The sequence below is a fragment of the Grus americana genome, chromosome 12 (genome assembly GCF_028858705.1).
Source record: "Grus americana isolate bGruAme1 chromosome 12, bGruAme1.mat, whole genome shotgun sequence".
Lineage (NCBI taxonomy): Eukaryota > Metazoa > Chordata > Aves > Gruiformes > Gruidae > Grus > Grus americana.
The window spans coordinates 1,892,764-1,914,588 of record NC_072863.1 but is presented as its reverse complement, the minus strand read 5'-3'; the positions used below and the strand labels follow the sequence as shown (position 1 = coordinate 1,914,588).

The following is a 21,825-nucleotide window of genomic DNA, read 5'->3' as shown; positions in this document are numbered from 1 at the left end:
CAGTGGTTTCTAGGTTAGATTATTTTTTTTTTTTCTGTTGGATTTAACTAGAGGAAGGTCTGCGGAGCGCAGAGTAGAAGGTCTTCCAGGATTCTTGCAAACAAGCTATTCCTCTGGGCCAAAACCTGCTCTCGCTCACCTCGGAGCCGCTGAGCAGCCACCACGTGTGAGAACAGCCCTGTCCCACGAAGCTCCCAAACCTCACGTAACTCGGGAATCTCCTCTTTCTGCTTCTTGCGGCAAGTGGAAAGAAGCAGCTTTAAATTAAGACTTACAAGCTGACAGTTAAAAGGTTGGCCATTGACAGCAAGCTGGCGTATAAACGAGTTTCTAGTCTCTCTCTGTAAAATCGAAATAATAAGGGGTTTTGCCTCGGAGAAGAGCACTGACTCGTGTACCATATATTTTTCTTGCAAATAGGAAGAGGATTTGAAACGTACCCTCAGCTTTTTAGTGAATCCTTCTCACTCGCATTCCTTCTATCTGCTGTCCCTAAAAACAGAGCACTTAAGTACAATTTTTAACAACCAGCTAAGGGCAGGGCAGTGGAAGGGGGGTGCCCCACCTCTCGCACAGCTGAGGATGTGTCTGAGTCGTGGGTGATTTCACAACCCCCTCTTCTTCATTTGACAGTGCTGCGGTCTCAAGGACCGTTTGCTGCATACAGGAAAACCCTGCCCGCGTCGAAACCTGTAAAATCCCTCTTGGCTCGCTTTGCATTTTGATCTGAAGTTATGGAAACGGCTTCTCTGAAATATATACATTTTATGGCAAGTGTTGAAACAGGCTCATCAGCCAAAGGAAATACGAATTTTAAAAAGCCCTCTAAACAGTTCGGTTCAGGCTTGCACGGGAAGGAAAAGGGCATGGCACTGGCTTTCACTTTGCCTATGGTTAGGTGACAAATATTGATGCTTCTTAAAACACAGCTCATTGCTTCTCTTTGACGCAAACTTTTCCCAGCTGCTGACAAATCCCCTGTAATTGACTGTGCCCTTGTCCTGCCACATCTGTCTCATCCCCAACCAGTTTCAATGACCTGTCCTTGTTTTCTGTTTTATTCTCTGCTCCAAAGCGGTGGTGTCTGAGGGTTTAATGTACAGTAAAAAATCTCCCAAGCCAGTCTTTGTGCAAGTTTCTAGTAAATACAGCTGTAACGGAAAGCTGAGATATAATAGTTTGGCTGCTCTCATTATGAGCTGATCATATACTTTTCTGCAGTAAAAGCCAAAAGCCACGGCCACTAGACAAGCAACAGTCATTTTAGGGCTAAAATAGAATGATCTCTGGGGTCTGTCTTAGCCCCGGTAAGCAACTGACTTTTTTTTATTCAAAGTGAATGTAGAGCTAAATAAATATTTCCTTCAAAGCATGGTATTTTTGCAGCTGAATTCTTTTCACACTTTAAAAACCTGTGATTGCTTTAAGCAGTAATCACATTTAAGGTGTAGCTCTCAGTAGCTCGGGAGGTTTGATCTGAGAGACTTTGGATAAATAGTTGAAAAGCATCTGTTCAATTAATATTTTGTCTGTCTCTCTTTTGCAACATAGTCCTAGAAGTAGCTTTATGCTGTACTGTGGAAAATGTAGATTACTGATCTAACAAGTCATAACTTCACAGTTTCAAGTTATATTTTTTCTCATTTATGTGTCTTCCACTTCAGAAGGAATCAACCTGTTGAGCCTGTTACAGCTTCAAATATGAAACAATGGCTGGAGAAATGAGCCACCTAGTAAAATGCAATGACATACAGAGAGTTAACTTCCCATATGTTTATATAATCTTACAAAAGGGAATGCGGGATATGTGATAAATTAATTGAAAACAAGAAAGCAGTGCTGTAACTAAGAAAAAAGTGCAGCTACATTGTTTTACTTGCTCTTCTTTTGGAGTTATTTTGAGACCCTCCAGTTTAATTAGTCGACTGTACAGCACAAGCCAGCAAGCAATCGCTTACAAGACCTTCAGTTAATGGGGTGCTCGCCCACCAGCTGTCCGTATCCAAACAAGCTCTTTGGGGTCAGCACTCTGTGGGTCTTCAGCTGCACACGTTTCCATACCAGAGATCTGCCCTTGCAAGAACTCTGGGGTTTCAGGCCCTTTCTTTCAGCTGACTTTGTAGTGTAACCCTTACCAGAAATATCATCCCCTGGGACATAAAAGTCCAGGTGCAGCAAGGCAGTAATGTGCTCTTTACTTCTCCCTAGAGGTGGCATTTAAAATAAATTAAAAGGCAGCTTAATCTGACAAAAATGAAACTGCATTATTAATTATTCTTTTCTCTTATTTTCTCTATCATTAAGCAACTGTTTCGTCTACTTTCAAAACAGTTATTTACACTTCAAACCTTGCCATACAATAAATTCAACATGCCTGTATCTAGTAAACCAGGATGTAGCCTCTTGCAGTGAAATAAGGAAAAGCCAAAAACTTTTATTATGCCTTTTTAAGCAAACATACATATTGTGTGACGTTATTGAGTTAACATATGATGATGCATCTCCAGAAGGCATGAAATATTGGCAGATATCTCTAAGAAAATCAAATTTTCTATTTCCCGACTGATCCCATGTCAACTGCTAGGGAAAAAAATGCCAAAGGTTGGCATCTTCCGATTAAAGAAGCTGCTCTGTTCCCTCCTTAGTTGGCGCATACGTTGTTACCTATCCGTAATCTCCAAAGGGAGATTCATTGGGATTTTTGTACTTCGTGTTCACCTGTTGCATCTGATGGGACCATCCCAGTGTAAGGGTTTGTCTGCCTGTGTAGTTATTCCCCAGCAACTTTTCTTCATTGACACCACGTGTGAACCCACATATTCTGAAACAACTATTTCACACATGGTGTTAATCAAAAATTAATGGGGGATAACTCTGTGTGTAAACATCTCACTAGAAATGCGATTCAGATGTTGGGTCTCCTCCATTCGTGATAGCCTGGTCACTTATTTCATCCTGCGGTGCTGGTAGCGCAGTCTTTGTTAGAGGTGTCTCAGTCTTGAAAAGAGAGTCCATTTTTATCTGGGTTTTTATGTTGAAAGACTTCTGGAAGGATTCTGATGTAAAGTAATAGATGAATGGGTCAAAGCAGCAGTTCATTGTTGCAATGCACAATGTGATTGGGTACATTGTCCTCGCAAACCTCTCCAAGGAGCAATTTGCTATCGCCTGGGACCGCACAAGAGCATACAAGAAGAGTATGGAATTGTAAGGCACAAAGCACACGACAAAAATGGCCACGTGCACAATGATCATTTTCAATACTTTCTCTTTGTTTGTCCCGATCTGAGACAAGGTGGCAGGTTTCCGGAGAGTCCTGAGAACTAAAGAAGAGCACGTTAGGTTGAGTAGCAAAGGAATTATGAATCCTACCACTTCAATAAATATAGTGATCTTAGACAGATAGGTTTTCCAGATACGTTTGGAAAAACCTTCGAAACAGGTTGTGCTGGTGTTAGAAATGTTGGTTGTGGAGAACAACGAAGCTGAAATTCCACCGCTGAGGACCAGTATCCAAACACCAGCACAGACTATGGCAGAATTTCTTCTGGTCCTAATGGTGCGAGATCGGAATGGATAAACGATAGCAAGGAAACGGTCAACACTAATGCAGGTGAGGAACAGCATGCTCCCGTAGATGTTAGTGAGAAATGCTGTACCAGAAATCTTGCACAGGCTGTCTCCAAAAGGCCAATGCCTGTTGAAGTTATAAAAAATTTTAAAAGGCAAAGTGAACACAAAAAGCAAATCTGAAACAGCCAGGTTTGTCATGAAAATGGCTGTTTCGCTTCGCATTTTCATCCGAAAGCAGAAAACAAAAAGGGAGGCGCAGTTAGTAATCAAGCCAAGGATGAAGACCACGCTGTACACGGCTCCATACAAGTTGTACTTGAAGGAATCATCTGTCAAACAAGTATGATTGTTGCTGTGGTTTCCCATGCCAAGTTTGTGATGTGCTTCCAAAGAACTTCAAAGTCTACTTCAGTGACATCCATAAAATAAGGCAGTGATCTCTTCTCTTCCTGAAGGAACACATTCCAGGAAGGTTGCTTGACACCTTGCTACCACGGCTCAGTCACAAATCCTTTCATCCTAAAGGAGAGAGAAATAGAAGCCATCAGTCTTGCAACCTGCTATCACCTAACGTGACCGAGAACATGTACTCTTTCTTTTCCAAATGAACGGATGCGCAAACAAGACCAGTAATTAGTTTGCAATTAGTTTGTACAATTACTGGGATTTTTCAAAATTGAACGCAGCAGTTACTGTACTCAGCTTTTCCTTTCCTTCCCCCATCGCTCCCTCGTCCTCCTATTGGAAGGAGAGGGATCGCTAATTCCAACTTTCCACTTGGAAAGGTTTTTCTTTAAAATTTGAGATGGAATTGGTGTGTTTGGAAATAAATTAAATCATGGACCCACAATACTGCCCAGGTATAGAATCAAACAGTCTGAAATGTTCACCTAAACTTGTAACAAGAGGAGAAAGAAGCTGAAAGTTTTAGTGTTTGTTTTTAACTGTGCAGAAATGAAAGTTCTATGCTTTTTTAACTTGTCTGATGCAAAAGTATTAAAAAAAACCCCAAACCTATGTTAACAAAATACCATTTTGCCTTTTTTCTACTTGAAAATAGGAGCATCCTTACACATGTTTTTCAAAGTGAAAAATTGAAATGTTGTATTTCAGAAATGTTTTTTTCAAAAATACTTTCCAAAGTTAAGCTTGCTGCTTTTGGAAAATATTGCCTTTTTTTTTTTCCTTAAGAATTCCAGCAAAAATGGTGTCACTTTCAAGAGGACGTTTTTGCAAACGTAAAATGCTTTGCAGAAAGGACTCCTCTGAGTTGTACTGACAGCTTCACTGAATTTCTTCTCTTTGTCAAGGTTCAGAACCTGAAATTTGGGAAACCTCATAAACTACACTCTCGTAAGATCTTGTCCCAGTTCAGCAAGCTTTAGAGAAGCATCGAGTTGGAGCAAGCATGCTGTTTGTTGGAAATCAGAGTGAGGAGGGTTTGCGTGTCGGAATACGGGCAGGGCAGCCCGTACGTCTTGGAAATGTGGAGTAAAGTTGCGTAACTAAGGGAAAGACCTTTGCCTTGTAAAATACAGCAAACCAAATAGGAAACAAAGTTTGTAATCTTCTTATAATCTAAGAAACATCTTAGTAGCTACAACTATGGAGTGATTTAGAGAGATGAAACCCTTGTGAAGAATAGGATCCTTTCCAGAAAGTGATCTCTGTCAACATAGTTTCAACAGCAAACATACAACTGAGCAAGCTTGCGTTAAAGGTTGAAACGGCAACGCGTAAACAAATAAACTGGGGAAGAAAGCACGGAATCAAGAAAATTTGGGACACAAGCTGACCTGATTTTTGAAAATCAAATGTTTTCCATATGTTTTCCTACTGGAAAAGCTCATGCTGAGAGTTGTTCTTGCACGCAGGCTGTCAGGGAGCGAGCTGGTAAAATGTCAAGTGTTGAGAAAGATGTAATAGCCTCGGCTTTGCCAGATGGAAGGTGTGAGTTCTGCCCTCACCTGGGAGCGCCCGGACAGCCGCAAAAACCAGCGCTGTGACCCAGAGAGCAGGCAGCACCTCGCCTTTGCACCTGAGAGATTAGTGGGACGTAAAGCAAAATAGCAGGAAGGGAGGATCCCCAGATCTCACTGCTCAGAAAGATGACTTTCAAATGACTTGAACCTTTTGACATCCAAAAAGCTAACTTGGAACTATCAGGGGTCTCCCGTCGGGGAGGGTTCATGCTCTCTGCAGGGCGGCGTTTTGTGCTGGTTTGCTGTTCTGGCTGTGTTTGCTGTGCGTGCCTTGAACTACCGGAATTCCCTGTGATTTTCCTAGGTGGCTTTGGTACACGCTCTTCACCCAATTTAGTAAATCCTTCCTTCCTTTTAGTTGCATTTTGAGTTACACGTTTGCAATGATATCCTGTATTAGCAAATGTTGAAACCAGAAGTAGATACGCCCTTATCTGATTGCTGTTGATTGTGTGGTAATGCCAGAGCAGACCGAAGCCCACGGTGGAGCTTTAGAGCACGTGTAAGCAGATGTTTTGTTGTGCAAACTGTACAGCGCTTTGGGGACAGACGGACAGAGCAGGGAACGGGCTGTGCAGGGGAACAAAACGTTCCTTGTGCCCCTGTGTGCTTTTGCACTCACCTCAGTATTTTTCCTACTAAATTCACGGCTAAATTAACTTTATAGTGAAATGACCTAAAGAAGATACCAAGAATTTCAACTTATGAAAAGGATAGTAGTAAAGTCTCAAAGGTGCACTTTCTTTCAGTATGAGGTAATCTAAATAAGCAAAGGTCTCACCTACAGGTTGAAACGCCTTTGAGCAAGAACCTAGTCGGATTCAAAAGCGCACATGAGCTCCAAAAGGAATAGCTGTGCCTCTTGGCTTAACCCTCAGCCTAATGCATTAAATTCTTGGCTTGGAACTCCCTTTCAGTGAAGAAAGAGAGTGCATGTTATCTCCATCAGGAGCAATTTTTGTTTATACTGAAATGTAACCTCCATAAGTAGATCCTTTTCTTCTGCAGGGTGTAAAAACCAGGTGCACCAGACTCTCCTGGTCCAGGCTTCGTCTCTGGGTCCTAACTGGGGAGGTGTGAGAGGGATTGGGTGTCCTTCGAAACCTTACACAGCCGTGTGCCTGGGAGGTCGATGGAAACCCCGCTTTCCACTCTGTGCACGCAGTCCAGGATTTTGGCTGTTCCTCAAAGCACAGCCCTGACGCAGCAGGTTTGAAAGGCAGCTTTGAAATGCTCACCTTTAGTACTGACACACATGGTCGTTGCCAGCAGCCTGACCTAGATACTCGTTACACAGGAGAAAAGATGCTCCATCACTTGATTCTTCTTTCCCTGCTCTGCATCAGCCAGCCACAAGGTGAAATACCAGTTTTTCTGGTGTGAGAGTCTATGGGGATTGCCTGCCAGCAATTGCCCGGCTAAGTTACAGTCTTTAAAATACAGGCCTGTGTTGTTTACCTATCTAACACCGAGGTGTTTAAACAAGCTGAAAAGTTGCTTTCAAACTCAGCCTCGTGCTTTAAATTTTGCAGCGTGAGCCTACAGTTTTAGTTTTCTGAATGTAAGAATCACTTTCCTTCCTTCTCGCTAGGGATTAAAGCAGTAGGATGCTCTTCGTGTACACCGTGTTCACTACTGCTGTTGCCTTGCTGGGGAAAGAAAATTAGCAATACATTATAAAATGCTGAATTAAGTGACTATAAAGAAAACCACCTTACTGTTCTGTTTTTCAGGCAGGCCAAAACTTTAAATCCTGTCTCTGAAACGGGGGGGCGGTACACGAGGGGAGGATGTATCTAGCTGTTGTCAGAAGTGGTACTGTAACAGAATATACAGCCAGTTTAATGTGGTAATATTGAGCATATTCTCCCTCATAGCGGGGATGGTACAAGCAAACCTTCTGCAGGTCCCTCTTATGCAACCCTGTGATTCTCAGAGTTATGAAGCGGGGTGCAGCAGAGTAGCTGACAGGGTTTGCTCCTGTTTGCCTTTTATTGTAGAGAGATCCCCTGTCCTCCCTGTACTGAAAAGAAAGGAAAACTTCTACGTATTGCTTCCTACGGTGCACAAGTATCCTGTTTACAATTCTTGAATTTCCTCCGCCTGGCACCCCAAGATGTCTTCAAAACAGCCAGCTTGCAGCTGAATTCAGATCAAGCATTTGTTAGTACAAAAACTTACTGCAGGTAAAACGCACACTTCACAGTCAGATTCTGTAATTCCATTGAGCCCATTCTTTCTGCTTCATACGTCCCATTCTCCACAAGTCCATCAAACTGAGGTCAGAAAAACCAGTGTGAAGTTTGGGACTGACATTTTTGCATCTTTACATTTTCTTTTTCTCATGTGAGGTGTAAGATGAATCTTTTTCAGTCTGAATATGTAGGACATCCTCTGTGCGTTCATCTAAATAACTGCAAAGCCTTTTCTTGTGAGGTCTGACACAGACCAAACGTTGAAAACCTTTCAAATCTGAAGGATGTCTTTCTGGATTATCACTATGTGTACTTAGGTTATCTCTAAATCTTGAGACACAAAGGTTTGATGGGTACAGAAGCCAAAACCTGACAGATCAAGAGGTGGTGTCCTGGCTTTGGGGGCTTCTCTGGGGTTTGTCCAGAAATGTCTCTAGGTTATAGCAGCACTTGTTGCATTTTGATATGGTCTCAGACCCTGACCTTGGAAATAAATAAGTATTTCCCTTGGGCACAGCATGTGCTTTATGCCTTCTCTTCACAAGAACTACATTCATTAGAGGGTTATCACTTCTCTCTTACTCAGTTGGTACAATGATTGTATGATGTGTAACTCACCCCCTCCGCTGAGCCCAGAGTTACAGCTTTAACAACCACCAACTCTATCATTTCTTCAATTCTTGGTTTTTATTTCCCTCCTTCATTCCACTTTAATTATGCAGAAGGCTCAAAGAAGGTTTTGTTGGTTGGGGAGACGGGCGAAGAGCTGTTTGGGTTTTTTGAAGATTTTTGCATAGATGATAATTCTGTGTAAGGCTATAGGACTCGGATTCTTCCAGACTACATCCTATAGGTAAGGTGAGGTATACTGCAACTGTTTGAATACAGATTAAATAGATAAACAAGAAACTTTTTCTACCTGAAAAAGTAAATATTTCTGACAATTCTATGGCAGTGCTAATGAGGAATCGTAACATCCCCAAGCTGTCGTTTCTAAAGGCTTAGAAATGTTCACTTGAAAACCACGAAACATGAATTCAAAGAAAGCAAAGCAGCGATGGAAAACGCAACAAAACCGTCACACCGCTGAGTTCCCCACTGCTTTGCCACTCTTGCAATACCTCAGTGCCTGCAATGGGATCTCCACTTACTCACACTTTCTCTTTCCAATAAAAGTTTCACTAGTTATTTTTGGTTGCAAAGAACTTTGAGAGCATCAGCCGAAAGCAGTTATAAGAGCAAACCTCCAGTTCGAGGGAATCTGGTTGCTGGCTTTGCCCTTTTGGAGGCTGACAGGGCAGTGGCTGTGTTGCACAGCCATGCTGGCTCCGTTTTCCCAGTGCCAGCAGCGTGGGCTTAGGGAAAGCTGTACCTGCAACAGCGGGGGTTGCCGGACCCGGCTGCTGCAGCAGGGAAACGCCTGGCGATGGGAAATGCCCTCGGACACCGGTTTGGCTTTTAAACTGACCAGTTTGCAGAGTTGCTGTGAGCTCTCCATCCTCCCCGGAGCTTCCTGCGGTTTCACGGTAACCTTGGCCTAGGGTTCTTCCCTGGCGTGGTAGGAGCAGGAGAAAGGCTGGGATTAGACAGTGGGAAACGAAGCAGCTGCCTGTAAACAAAGCACCATTGACTATATGAAGTGACGGAAAGTAGAAATGCTTTAATCTCTTTCATTTACTAATCCCAAATGATGTATTTGAGAACAGTAGGAAAGAAGTAGACAGAAGTGTGACTTTGAAGTCCAGCAAAGGTTTCTGTAGCTTCAAAGAGCCATTCTTCCCTGTGTTTTATCAGAGTGAATGCCTAGCCGGTATGCCCGGCACAAGGGGGACGTTTTCTGATGATTAGCATAAAAGGCAGGCAGGCTCTTATTCATGGCTTTGACACTTATTGTGCAAGGATCTTCAACACCATCAGTACCTTCATGCCCCAGCGTTTGCCGTGAGTGTCGTGATGTCTCCCGCACCTGGTGGGAAGGTGAGATCGTGAGTTGCTCGTGATGGTTTCAGTCCATCAGGTTTCACCGCCTGCTTTTCAGATCTTCTTTGAGAGAAGAAAAACAAAACGTGGGAGCCCGTGGGGCATTTCCCTTTGCTCAGCCACCAAGACTGATTCCGGGGACCCGCTGGGATTAGCTGGGAGCGTGCCGGCCACTCCTTTCATCCCTGCCTGGGGTGGCTTTGGCTCTCCAGAACCTCTCAGACCCTCCAAGTTCAACAGCTACTTTCCATTGCTTGGAAGTCAGTGAATGAATCACGGCAAGACCCCAATTTAATTTTTCTCCAAGACGGAGTGGGGCAGTGGAAACCTGAGCCTATCGGACCTAATCCTAAAGGCGTTCTCCTTTTTTCTTCCCCCCCTCCTCTTTTTTTTTTTTTTAATTGCTCAGCACTGTTGTCTCCTAACTGTCCTCTGAGACTTACAAAGCATTTCCTGCTCATGGTGACTTCTCTGTGCTGTATCTGTTTTGTATTGAGCTAATTAAAATGTTTCCTTCTGAAGAGAATAGTGAACTGACTTACCCCATATTCAGACACTGATCCTCAGGGCATGACTCTCTCTTTGTTTTCACTGAGAATGTCTCTCTCCATTTACATCACCCCTTTAACCCTTGACGCGCTTTGGCCTTCCCCATCCACTACGGCCTTCGGAGAGTCTGGTCCAGAAATGATGAAATTCACCCCAAACTTCTCAGCAAAGTTTGAATTATTTTACTCTTGTAAGAGGGACTTTTTTTTGCCGGCAAAGGAACCTCAGTCTGATGATGGAAGACTGTAAGAATGCTGCTTTTTTTGACCATCAGGTCTCTCATTAAGGGGAGATCCCTTTATAATAGCATTGCTAGATTCAATAGAAATCCCAGTAAGAGAAGGTTTAGATGCAAAGAAAAAACTGATGAACTGATGAAAAGCAGAGTTACACTGTTTGACCCAATACTTGAAGATTTACAGGTTGTTTTCACTCAGAAGTAGAAGTTGGTGATGGAGGTAGCTGTGTCTTTGATGTAGCCCTGTTTATTTACAAAGCATGGTTAAGAAAAAAAAAAAATAAAAATAAGAGAGTCCTGTTTCCCTGAACCACTGGGGAATCCAACAACAGGACTCGGTTTATTTGCTTACGGTTCCAAAACACTTTCCAGTCAGCGTCCTGCCCAAAAAGCTTCCTTTCTTTGCTTTCTCTGACACAATTTCCAGTGGTTCCTTGGTGATTGCTTGACTTTTTGGCTCCTTGTTGCCTTTACTCGGCTCCTCGCGAGGCGCCTGCAGCCGCATGAAGCCTTCCTTTCACCCGAGCCTGGACTGACCGCTCTCGCCCCGGGCTGGTTCCTCTGCAGTCCCTTTGCTGAAGCTGGAGAGCTGAACTTTCACCTCTGTTTATCCAAAAATTATAGGCTTTTTTCTTTTTTTTTTTTTTTTCCCCCTTGCATATATTAGCACCAACAAGCATCCATCCAGCCGCCAACACCACAGCACAGACACCTATTTCAGCTTTTGCGAGCTGAACCGGGTGCGGGGAGGTGCGGCTGGTTTCCTTGCGGGTGCTGAGCACAGAAGGCAATCTGTACTCTGGTGCTCAGGACCTTGAAGTATCTGTGCCCCGCGCTTATTTACTGGAAAGATTTGATAAAATAGGGCTTTGTTCTCTCAAACTGCTTTATTCTGGGGGGAAAAGGGGAAGGTTTGAGAACTCTCTTCTGACAGCAGTGTGGTCTGGGTGGGTATCGTCAGCCCGAGAGTCATTTGCTCCGGTGCTCTGGTCTCTGAGTGCCGGAGATGCGCGGTCCCTCCCGGAGCTGCTGGGCTCCCTGTTCTCCTCGGTGCACGTTTCTCAGCAAGAAATTTTTGCTGATTTGGAGGCATGACTGGAGTTTTCATGTCATCTTGCCCTCAACTCCCGTCTGGGGAAAAACATTAAGTTCTTGAAATATATTTAGTGGTGCGTAACGAAGGGATGCGTGAGGAAGCACAGCACACGGCCACGCTATTTTTCAGTAAGAACTACAGAGGGTAAATTTGCACTAATGTGTTAAAATATAGAAGTGACTTCATAATGCAAAAATATCAGATCTCAGCCAGTGAGTGATGTTTCTGTAGTGAAGTTTCTTAGAAATCAGATTTCTAATAATGAGATGAGAGAAGGGGAACGACACTTTGGCGCTGTGTAAGGGAAGCTGCTTTTACTGCCAAATGTGGTAATTTGCATTTACTGTGCAATGGCAAATGCATGCTGAGGCGGAAGATGGTGCGTTATCTGCAGGTTCAAGAAATCAAATTGGGAATATTATTAGATGAAAATAAGAGCTTCCATTGTGGCTATCTATTTACAGGCATAATAGGTTCTCAAAATATCATGAGCTCATGTTACATATGGAGAAAGCAATCTGCCTTGTTGCTAGCGTGCATCTTTGTCTCAGGGCTTAGGGACTGATGAATGTCCCTCAATTTCACTTGCCAAGATAAAGAGACTTTCCTTTTTCTACAAAACCAAACTGTTACAAATAATTCAGAAAATTTTCCTTGCAGCTGAGGTCAGCTCGGGCTAGTTTGGCTCCAAAGCGATGTGGATCTTTACCCCCTTTTCTGGGACTGAGCTGAGAAGATGGTACATTAGAGGAAGTCTTGCAGAGCCACTGTCTGTTCTGGTGAATAAAGAGCTCCTCTTTTCAAGGAGAGAATTTGCCTTTTGTGAAAAGTGGTGGCTCCCCTGCCCTGAGACTAAATCGGATCCTTATTTACGGAGGAGGAGCAACATGTGAAGGAGCAGAGTGAGTCTCTGCACGCACACTTGACCTGGAAAGACCTATCGAGGCTGGAGGTGTGCTCCAGGAGCCATCCTCACCCACCCCAGCACATGGACAGGACGGCTCATTTGTGATCCTGGGGTGCTGTGTGAGCCACCAGGCTGGGACCACCACGTCACCCCTGCACAGCTGGCCAGCAGCACGCAGACATCGGTAAACACAGCCCTGACGCTCGGATACGCTTTAGCCGGAGTTAGCTGCAACCTGCGCAGATGCATCCCAAACGCCGGCATGAACAGGCGTGGCTGCAAACGGCCACGCCGTAAGTGCCGAGGCAGTACCACGATACCCAAGTCCCAAATTGTTTTGCCATGTACTGCTCTCCCCAAGGAGCAATCTTCTCTCACCTTCTGTTCCAGAATGACATACCCTCCTGCAGTGCACCCTTTCCCCAGGATGTGGCCCAAGGTTTGGGTAAAATCGCCTTAATTCCTGCTCTTGTGCTCCAGCCATGAGGTCACAGGCTGAACTAGAGCAACCATCTTACAGCTGGGAGTGCATCCTCTCCCTGGCACAACCTGCAGCGCTCGGGCACCGGGAATGTCTCGATCGCCGCTTCTCAGAAACCTGGGAGGCGCAGGTTTTCTTTTTTTTTTTTTTCCCCCCTCCTCATTACAATACTCTGAATGAAAGTGAATGGGTAGTTGTGTTCAGGCATTAGTTCTGTTTGTCTGCGTAGGAGCTGAGCTCCCAACTGCAGAATTTGAAAGACGCTGATTTTTATCAACTGACATAACCCCAGCTGAGGAGTAGTCTCATTTTTAGTCTCACAGGATTAAAGTGAAATATATGCTCAGCCTCCCCCTCCCTCCCTCCCATGGTTTTCAGGACTTTCTTTTAAAATGCAGAGGCTTTGAACCCCCTGAAGTCCCAAGGTTAGTTTCCTGCCTGTTTTATTTTGGATTTCAGAAAGCTAGCAAGGGAAAGAAGATGGAAAAGTGCTACGAGGGGGGAATATCCTTATCACCGACCTGTGAACTTTGCACTTCCCATCCTCTGGGTTTTACTGTTCTGTTCATGTAGGGGAGCGATACAAACATGTCCAATTGTCTCATCTCAAACCAAGATTAAGCAGTATCATTAAAAACCCCAAACTTTTCTTGCAAATTCTTCTGCAGTGGGCTTATATTGTATTAAATCCTATTTCTTCCAAACAGTTGCATCTTTAGATTAAGTATGTTGTTCATCATTCTTTTTACTTCTGACACCAGTTTTTCTATCTGCTTAAAGCTGTATTTGAATTTGTTTCATGGAATTTTGCCACTGAGCTTAAAAGGAGTAGATTTTAGCTGTAAATGAAAGCCAAAGTGATAAATGAAATTTTAAAGTTTTGCAGTATGAAAAATATAACTTATTTCCTAATTTTTAATACAGTTTGTAGGCACTAGATTTCACATTACATGAAGCTGAAAGCATGTATCATTGCGAGCTGAAAGTCTAAGTTTATGCCACGTTTATATACAAACCTTTCCTAAGCTTATATTAAAGTGTCTTTATGATACTGACTTCAAGTACAAAAAAAAAAAAAAAAAGCCCTAACCAAAGGATATTTTTCACAAATCTGAAACAAACAACAGGAACAGAAAAGTCCTTAACTTGTCATCTGCAGTGACACAATGAGAATTACGATGTGAATTATAACAATTTCCACTGCAGCAGTTTGGAGGAGTAGCTCACATAGTAATTGCTTTCCAAAAACTTGGAGATTGTCTTTCTCACTTTAAACAGAAACATTCGCCTCTCCCATCCCAACCATAGCAAAGCTCAAGTAAGAGGAATGAGAGCTGCCTGTACAGAAAAAACATTGCTAATCTCCATTGAAACGTACAACTCGAGCCCATCCCCGGCCAGTTTTATCCCACAGATTTGTCTGAGCCGTCAGATTTCAGAAAACACTAAAATCCTTTTTTTTTCAGAGCTGACATTAAATCTGCATGCTTTTCTGCTGAGTTAAAAAGTGAGGAAATAGAAACTTACCACGGCAGAGCAGCCGGGGCTGCGATCATGCCCGCCGCTCGGCAGATTTCAGCCCAGTTCCTCCCTGACAGCCCACATTTATCCTTTTTGTGTGCATGGAACGCAAGCCGAGTTAGTCCCACGCGGAAGATCTGCGTGTTCGAGTTTCTAAAAGTTCACCCGTTCATCTTTAAAATCTAAAGCGACTGGCAGTTGTCTGCCTTCCTTTGTTCGGAGAGGAAACAAAACCGCTGTACGCTGCAGCCATCATGTCTTGGGAAACGGGACACAAGAATGGGCCCAATGTCTGGGCAGGGTCTGTGGGCAGGGGGAACTCTTGGGGGTCTCGCTAGGAAACGCTCTCCATTGGGCAGGGATGTATTATTAGTGCCGGAGCCCGCCCCGCGCCCGGGTCTCTGCCGGGTCCCTCTCGCAGGGCTGTATTCCCTTCCCCAGCATTGCCCAGCAGCTCCCAGTTCAGAATTAGCAGCTTAAGGACAGCCCGACAATGGGTAACGCGGATTTCCTGAGCAATTAGCTGGCGGACACAGACTGCGAGAGCGTGCCCGCGCCTCCGCGCGCCGGGGATGGTAATGAGCAGGGGAAAAGCTGTTTAAATCTCGGATTTTCCTTTGCACTGCTGTAATTGTTTTTCTTTCCAATTAAAAAAGCAAGGAGGAGAGGGGGGAGCTGGGAATCGGGAAAGCATTGGGTAAGAAGCTGCAAAGCAAAGCTGGCCATAAAAATAAAATAGCTTTCTAAACAGATTTAGAAAGGGGTTGTTTTTCAGGTTGGGGGTTGTGGTTTTTGGTTTGGTGTTTTGTTATTTTTTTTTTGGTTTTTTTTTTTTTAAATCTTCTCAAAGGAGCTGACTAGAACAGCCTGGGCTCTTGTCCCCCAGCCGTTTGCTCTGAAAGCCCTGGGTTCCTGCTGGAAAACCTGTAGGCTTTCAAACGTTCAGGGACGTAATTAAAAATACTCCAGGGAAGCACGGCTGCTTTTGCCTGTGTAGCTCACCCTGAGAGCTGCTGCCGCCTTTCAGTGAATCTGCCTTCCAGCACAGCCACTGGCTAAAAGCTTTTTATTTTTCTCTCTTACCTTTAACATCAGCCCGTCAGCTAGGGACGAGGATCTTCTGGCAGCAGGAGTAGCGCAGCGGACAGCTTATTTGCCTCAGCCTGTTTATGCCGTGGAGCAGCTGGTGCCCTTTTATTTCTTTTTCAGCCCTCTCCAGTTCCATAGGTTTGAAATCCTGAGTCTGCTTTTAAAGCCCAGCCTCCCACCTAACGTGTCTCGCTTGCATTGTGTTTGTCTCTCCTTTTCCTCCGCTCTTCTTGGCTGTTCCCACAGGCAGCCAAGGCCAGTAAACAACTCATTGTGAAGCTGGAACTAATGTTATTCCTTGGGCTGGTGGCTGATGCAGCGGTCTCTGACTCGCTTCTGCAGCGCGGCCCAGCTGCCACGGGCTTTTATCCAGTCGATGCAAATAACTTCCTGAATATCTCATATAACAGCCTAATTCCAGTCTGCAAAACCTCATCCTCTGAGGGCTCACGGTTTAACGAAACGTATAAAAACACGAGCGTGGATTTGGATTGAAAACGGTGAAGGTGCAGATGTTTCCTGCCCCCAATGGTGAAAGGTCCGTTTTGCCTTTTTTTAGCCGGTAAAGATGACAGACGATCCGGGTAAATTGTGAAGGGGTGGCCAAAGATACCGGCCATCACCTCGCTCGTGTACAAATGCGGGGGTGAATATGCGGGCTCGGAGAAGGCTCGAGATGCAAAACCCACCAGTAAACTCGCATGCACAATCAGCCTTGGCCCTTCATGGCTTGCGGGCATTTTGGGGCTGGCTGCATGGAAATCCCCATCCCTTGGGGATAACGCAGCTGCTTTTCACACCCCGGGGGCCATTCGTATGTGAGTGTGAGTGCTCTCAGTGGGGACCGATTAAACAACATGTCTGCATTTGAAATTGCCCTTTTTAGGGAAAGAAGTGTGGTTTGGATGGTTTGAAGCAGGGTGTGCTGACACAGATTAAAATAAGCACGCTGAAACTCTCTTCAGATTAACATCTTGTGTGTCAGCCTTCAAAACTACCAGTCGCTGGGCAAACCCATTAGAGAGGAGGCTTATTACTCCTTGAAGATTAAATACAGCGTAAATCTTAAAACAAAACTTCTGTGCTGCTTACAGTATTTAGTCAGAATGTGGCAACTGTGTAACTTTGGTGCTGTTGGAATTTAACCAGGCAGCTGTACCTATCTGGGATGTTTGCTTTCTCTCTAGAGTTACTGGTTTCATTAAACGCTCCTAGCAAAAGTCTTCAGCTGTTGTGAACTTCAAGGGCTCTCAGAAACTCCTCCTTATAACATTACCTCTAACCTAACAGGAGACCAAGGATGGTATTTTTGCCCTTTAGGGAGTCTGTCCTTCTAAACCATCATTGCGGTTCCAACATCCACGATCGCCATTGAATTCAAAAGCATCTCTAGCGAGCAGGTTATTCAGTCACCTGTTACTTTGGGTTTTCTCTTTGAAAAGGAGCATCTTTTTCTGCTAGCTATAGCCAAAACTAAAAGCTGGAAAAGTAGAATCTCTAGGTTGACCCATGATGCTACTCTCCAGCCCCTAGAGATTATTAAAAAAAAAAAAATCCCAAATTTTTCCCTTATGGGCCACAGGAAGGTTTTGGTATTAACGAGAAAGAAAATGTCCCCAGAGCAATATATTCCTGCTCCCCTCCGCGGCACATTGCACAAAGCAATATGCACAGGCCTTTACCTTCTCCATGCCAGTTTAAACAGGCCAAATGCTGTGCTATCAATGTACTCTGTATATTTTTTTAAATAAATAAAGTATAAACATTTCCAACAAAGTACCCTTAACACAGGTTTATTTGCCAAACACGAAAAAAAGGAGGTGGCTGCCTCTCTTCTTGGTTACAGTTACAGGCAAGTGTTTGCTTTAAAATGGAAAAACAATGAATAGACTCCTCGGCTCTTCATCTCTCCTCGCTGCACAACTCATTTGCTGTCCCCACCCTGATCCCATGGTGTTCATCTTAGACTTGGGACAGGGTGGGATTTAGTGAGCTCCCCTTGTTAAAACATTGGCAGTACATCAATAATCTCTAGTTATTTTGGAAAACAAGGGAAACCGGACTGTTATCTTATTGGAAACCATGGCTGCTGAGAAGGCATAACATGTTTAAGCAGAAGTTTTACCCCCTGTTTACAGTACTCAGATTTTCTGCTTGTGCACAGAAACCCTACCGATGTGATACTTCTGTTGTGTCAGTGGCCTGGTGGCTTTTGGGCTGGCATATGAAATTCCCATTGATTTCAGCCAGGCAGGAATATCTGAATTTTAAGAAAGATTTTGCCCAGAGGACTAGCATATTGCATTTCCGAATCGCTTAATTCTTCTGCTGTCGAACGTACTGACTATTTTCAGTCAATTGATGTTTTATTGTGCCAAGATTCCTACTTCAGGGCACTTAGGAGCACTCAAAAGGAGCCAAAGAGCAGAAACCAAATCAAAATTGCATTTTAAAAGCCACTAGACTATATGTGATAAAGACATTCGCTTTCCCCTTTCCTCCTCTATTCATTGCCAAGGCTTGTTTCCTTCCTTTGCTTTCCTACCGCAGCAGACTTAATTTACCATTCGGTAGCTAAATATTGCATGGCCTGAGTTCATCCTGGTAGTGCAGCGCATATCAGATGTTCTGAGGCCCCCGGAGCGCTCCCTCCCGTGCAGAGGAGTCTGTGGACAAGCTGCAGCGGTCCGAGCGGACCATCCAGGAGCTGCTTCATGGCACCAGAGTGGTTGAGGGACCCTGCTTGGGGAAGTGGGTAACCCCACGTTGCCATAAATTCGGTTGTATTTAGGAATTTTGGCTGTCTGCAATCCATCCTTATGATGTCCTGTATCATTTGCTCATCCTATGAGGCACGCAGCTTCCTAAGGTCTCGTGCTTTTAAAGCACCAGCCGTGGGACTACAGCTCCCGTGTACAGCAGCTCCGGTGGAATAAGGTTAATGTTTGGGTGCTGACCCCAAAGGAAACATTTGGATGATGAAACCAACAGGTTCACTTCTGTTAGAATGGAGGGTTTCATTTTGATGTTCCCCAGGAAAGCTGAAGGAAAAAAAATCAGTAATACTGACATTTTTCTGGGGGGAGGAAAAAAAATTAAAAAATGTTCCTTTACAGAAAGCACAGTCTGTGCTGGAAAAAATTTTAAAGAAAATTCCTGAGCAGATGTAGCAGAACCCTTCAGGAGCTCACTAATGCTGCAGTGTTTACTAATGCTTAATGGTTTGTCAGTGCTTCCATTTGAAATCCTTTTTGAAGAGTTTTATAACAAAACCTTAAAAGATCACTTTGGGATCAAATGGAAATGTGAAGCCTCATCCTGTTTGGTTTTCTTTAAATATGCATTTAGAAGGACCTTTTGTAAATCATTTTAAATGCTGCAGAGAGATGACCAAAGGAAAAAAAAAAAAAAAAAAAAGCAAGTGCCTATTTGAATCAGTATCCTCGCAATTTTAAGAACACTCCATTTGGAAACCCTGGTTTGTTAATTATCCAGCACTTAAAGTTCCATTACTTTCCAATCCAACAGGACTTTTTGCTAACAAATGACAGCATATTTCTTCTCCAAATGTTGAATCAAATCAAAGCTTTTTGGGGGCAGGGGAAAGCGCTGCTCGTGCCAGCGGGGTGACCGGGTGTCCAGAAATTCCCGGCTGCTCTGGGTGTGAGAGCTCAAACACGACCACGGTCCATTGGGGTAAGGACTGGATCAACTGACTAACCTGTGATTTGCTTCTCTGGTTTTCAGACCCCTACGCTAGCAACTATTTGCATTCTCCCGAGTCCTGAGGGTCTGCCTCTATTAAGTGCGCTTAACTCCAAGCAAAGGCGTTAGATTCTGAGCTGCTGAAGTGTATTTCATTGTGTAAAAAGTAACCCAAAAGTTCGTGCTGTTTGCTAGGTCAGGCAAATGGAAACCTCCGGTGGCACCAAGTGCCTGAACCTGAATATCCCTCCAAACCATGCGGTTTTTCCTAAACCTTTGCTTTTCTTTGCTGTGTAGCATCATCAATAAGCTACGAGAATGTCAGTCTTTTGGACAGTGTCCTCTCCGTGTCTCCAGGCACGCCTCTCCCTTTGCTTTCCATGTTTTGCAGTAATTTAGTCAGGCTCTTCCAAGTGTGTCTCAGTCGTTTCAGTCTTTAATTTTTCATGTCAATGAAAAAGGGATTCATTGTGCAGACTCCCTGCTCATTAGTAATTTTCCCCATACCGTGGAGCAATTTCCAATTTTTCATGACCAAATCTAGCCCATGATGTCTCCCTTCAGAAACTGCATCCAGGAGTTACTTCAGGCAAGAACTACCTGATTATTCTCTCCTCCAGAATGAGTTCAGAAACTCACTCTCTCCTAATTTGGTGTGGGATTTGGGTTCGTTGATTCTTTTTACCCAGTTCAAAGGAACTGCTTTTCAGTTCTGCATGCTTCAGAGTCCCCGCTTTAATAAACACGCGGTAATGTACACCATTGTTTTGACAAGAGGCACCAGTTATGCCGAAATCTTATCCCCTGGAAAGCGGAGCAGGTGTTTTCCAGCAAAGCTGCCGGGCTGCCTGCGTGAGCCGCCGCCAGCACCGGCTGATGAGGAGCCCGATTTCAGAACGCAGCGACGTTGCTCCTGTCGCGGTGGAGGATGTTTGAACGTGTCCAAGGGGAAGCTGAGACACCTGCCTTGCTCTTCCCGTTGCAGGCAGCGGAGCAGATTTCAACGAAGAGCGGCTGAAATAGAGTTGGTTTACTCTCTAATTGAATTCCAGTGATAGCCAACCAATGGCTCCTATTCCAGGTATGATGTAGCCTGGTTTTTTTTAGCAGGGCTAGCACTGTTTGACTGGTGTGACTGGACCTGCGGCGGCTGTCGGTGTCAGCAGGAGGACCCATGCCCCTCTTTCATACAGCACAGCCTCCCTGGGCTGAGGCTGGGGGGCGGCTGCAGTCAGACCGTAACACGGCATCGGCAAGCGCTGGCGTTTTACTGGAGGAAACCTGAGTTTCACCAAATGAATTGGGAAGGGTGAAGAGCTGCGATGCCAGGAAAAGCCATTGCAGCGCCGTTAACGAAGCAAGCAGGGAACAACGGACGATGCAGGCCAGCGCTGGCTGGCTTCCCCACACAGCAGCAGGGACAGCATCTCGGAGCTGCGCAGCGGAGGGATATTAAGTTTCGACAAAACAAACCCAAAGGACGCGAGAAGCCGGTGAATAGAATCTGTGTTCCGATGGCAAAAAATCAGAGTTTGAAAGGAGCCCTGGAGCACCTAAAACAATTGAAGGCGCAACCGGGCAAGAGCTTGCAATTCTGCTGTGCATGAATAGAAGGAAGAAGCAGCTGAATATCAGGAAACGTTTTCTAACAATGCGGACTATTAGGCTTCGGTGGAGACTCCCGAGGGAAGTGGTAAAAGCCCGCATGGGCTGAATAATGGAAAACTAGACAAAACCATAGCGTACATACACTGGAAAGAAATCCTTCAGTACAGTCAGACACAATTCACAATACCTAGTGAACAGAGCGTTGCTATTATTAATTACATCTTTAAGATGCATTTTTTGATTCCCAGATTTAGAAGAGTTCTTGCAAACGAGGAGGCTGTGAGCTTGCTGTGCAGGCCCTCTCGCTGCGAGGCGGGCAGTAGAGAAGGGGGAGAGAGGACGCACTGCCCGTCACAGCCCTGCATTTCCCAACAACGCGAAGCGGTTGCCTGGGCTATCCCTGTCCCTAGGAGGAAGCCCGTTTTCTGCATTTTCATAAGAAATCTCAATTAACCCAGGCCCCGCTCCCTCTAGAGGGCAGCTGCTTCCCTTAGAACCGCTTGGGAGAGTCATCTCCCCACCAGCATCTTCTGGTTCCCACTTTACGTGCAGGGAGTTTTGGGGGCTTGCAGGATTTTGGCTGTGCCACAGACGGCAGAGTGACGCCGGACGATTCAGAGCCCCATCGGGCTCCCCCCACCTTCGGCACTGCGCCAGCCTCCGTGGCTGTATCACCGATGGGGAACAGAAACAGAGCTAAATTAGTAAAATTCACCATGTTCTGTAGCTTCTCTGTCTTGAGAGCCTCTTGCAGCGTCACAACATACAACAGCATAGCTAATATCAGAGAATTTATTGATGAAAAAAATGCTAGAACGGATAAAAATTAAATATTTCCAATTTTCATTAGCGTCCAAGCCACTGCAGTACCCAGGAGGTGGTGCAGCCTGCGGTTTCCCCC

The 21,825-nt window shown here is 44.7% G+C and overlaps 1 protein-coding gene across 9 annotated transcripts in view; it reads right to left on the bottom strand.

Annotated features, from left to right (window-relative positions):
* Positions 1 to 2,414: 2,414 nt before the first annotated feature.
* LPAR4 (lysophosphatidic acid receptor 4) overlaps positions 2,415 to 21,825 on the bottom strand; it is a 33,441-nt gene continuing 14,030 nt past the window's right edge. For 3 of the 9 annotated variants that reach the window (XM_054839382.1, XM_054839384.1, XM_054839385.1), the window contains one exon: positions 2,415 to 4,092. In XM_054839382.1, the coding sequence (XP_054695357.1) occupies positions 2,893 to 3,939 (1,047 nt within the window). In that variant the 5' untranslated portion in view covers positions 3,940 to 4,092 and the 3' untranslated portion in view covers positions 2,415 to 2,892. Of the gene's footprint in view, positions 4,093 to 9,218; positions 9,265 to 10,508; positions 11,649 to 14,528; positions 15,560 to 15,605; positions 16,016 to 17,395; positions 21,591 to 21,825 lie in introns of those variants that run through there. The other 6 variants (XR_008578966.1, XR_008578967.1, XM_054839386.1 and 3 more) reach the window with 6 other exon arrangements.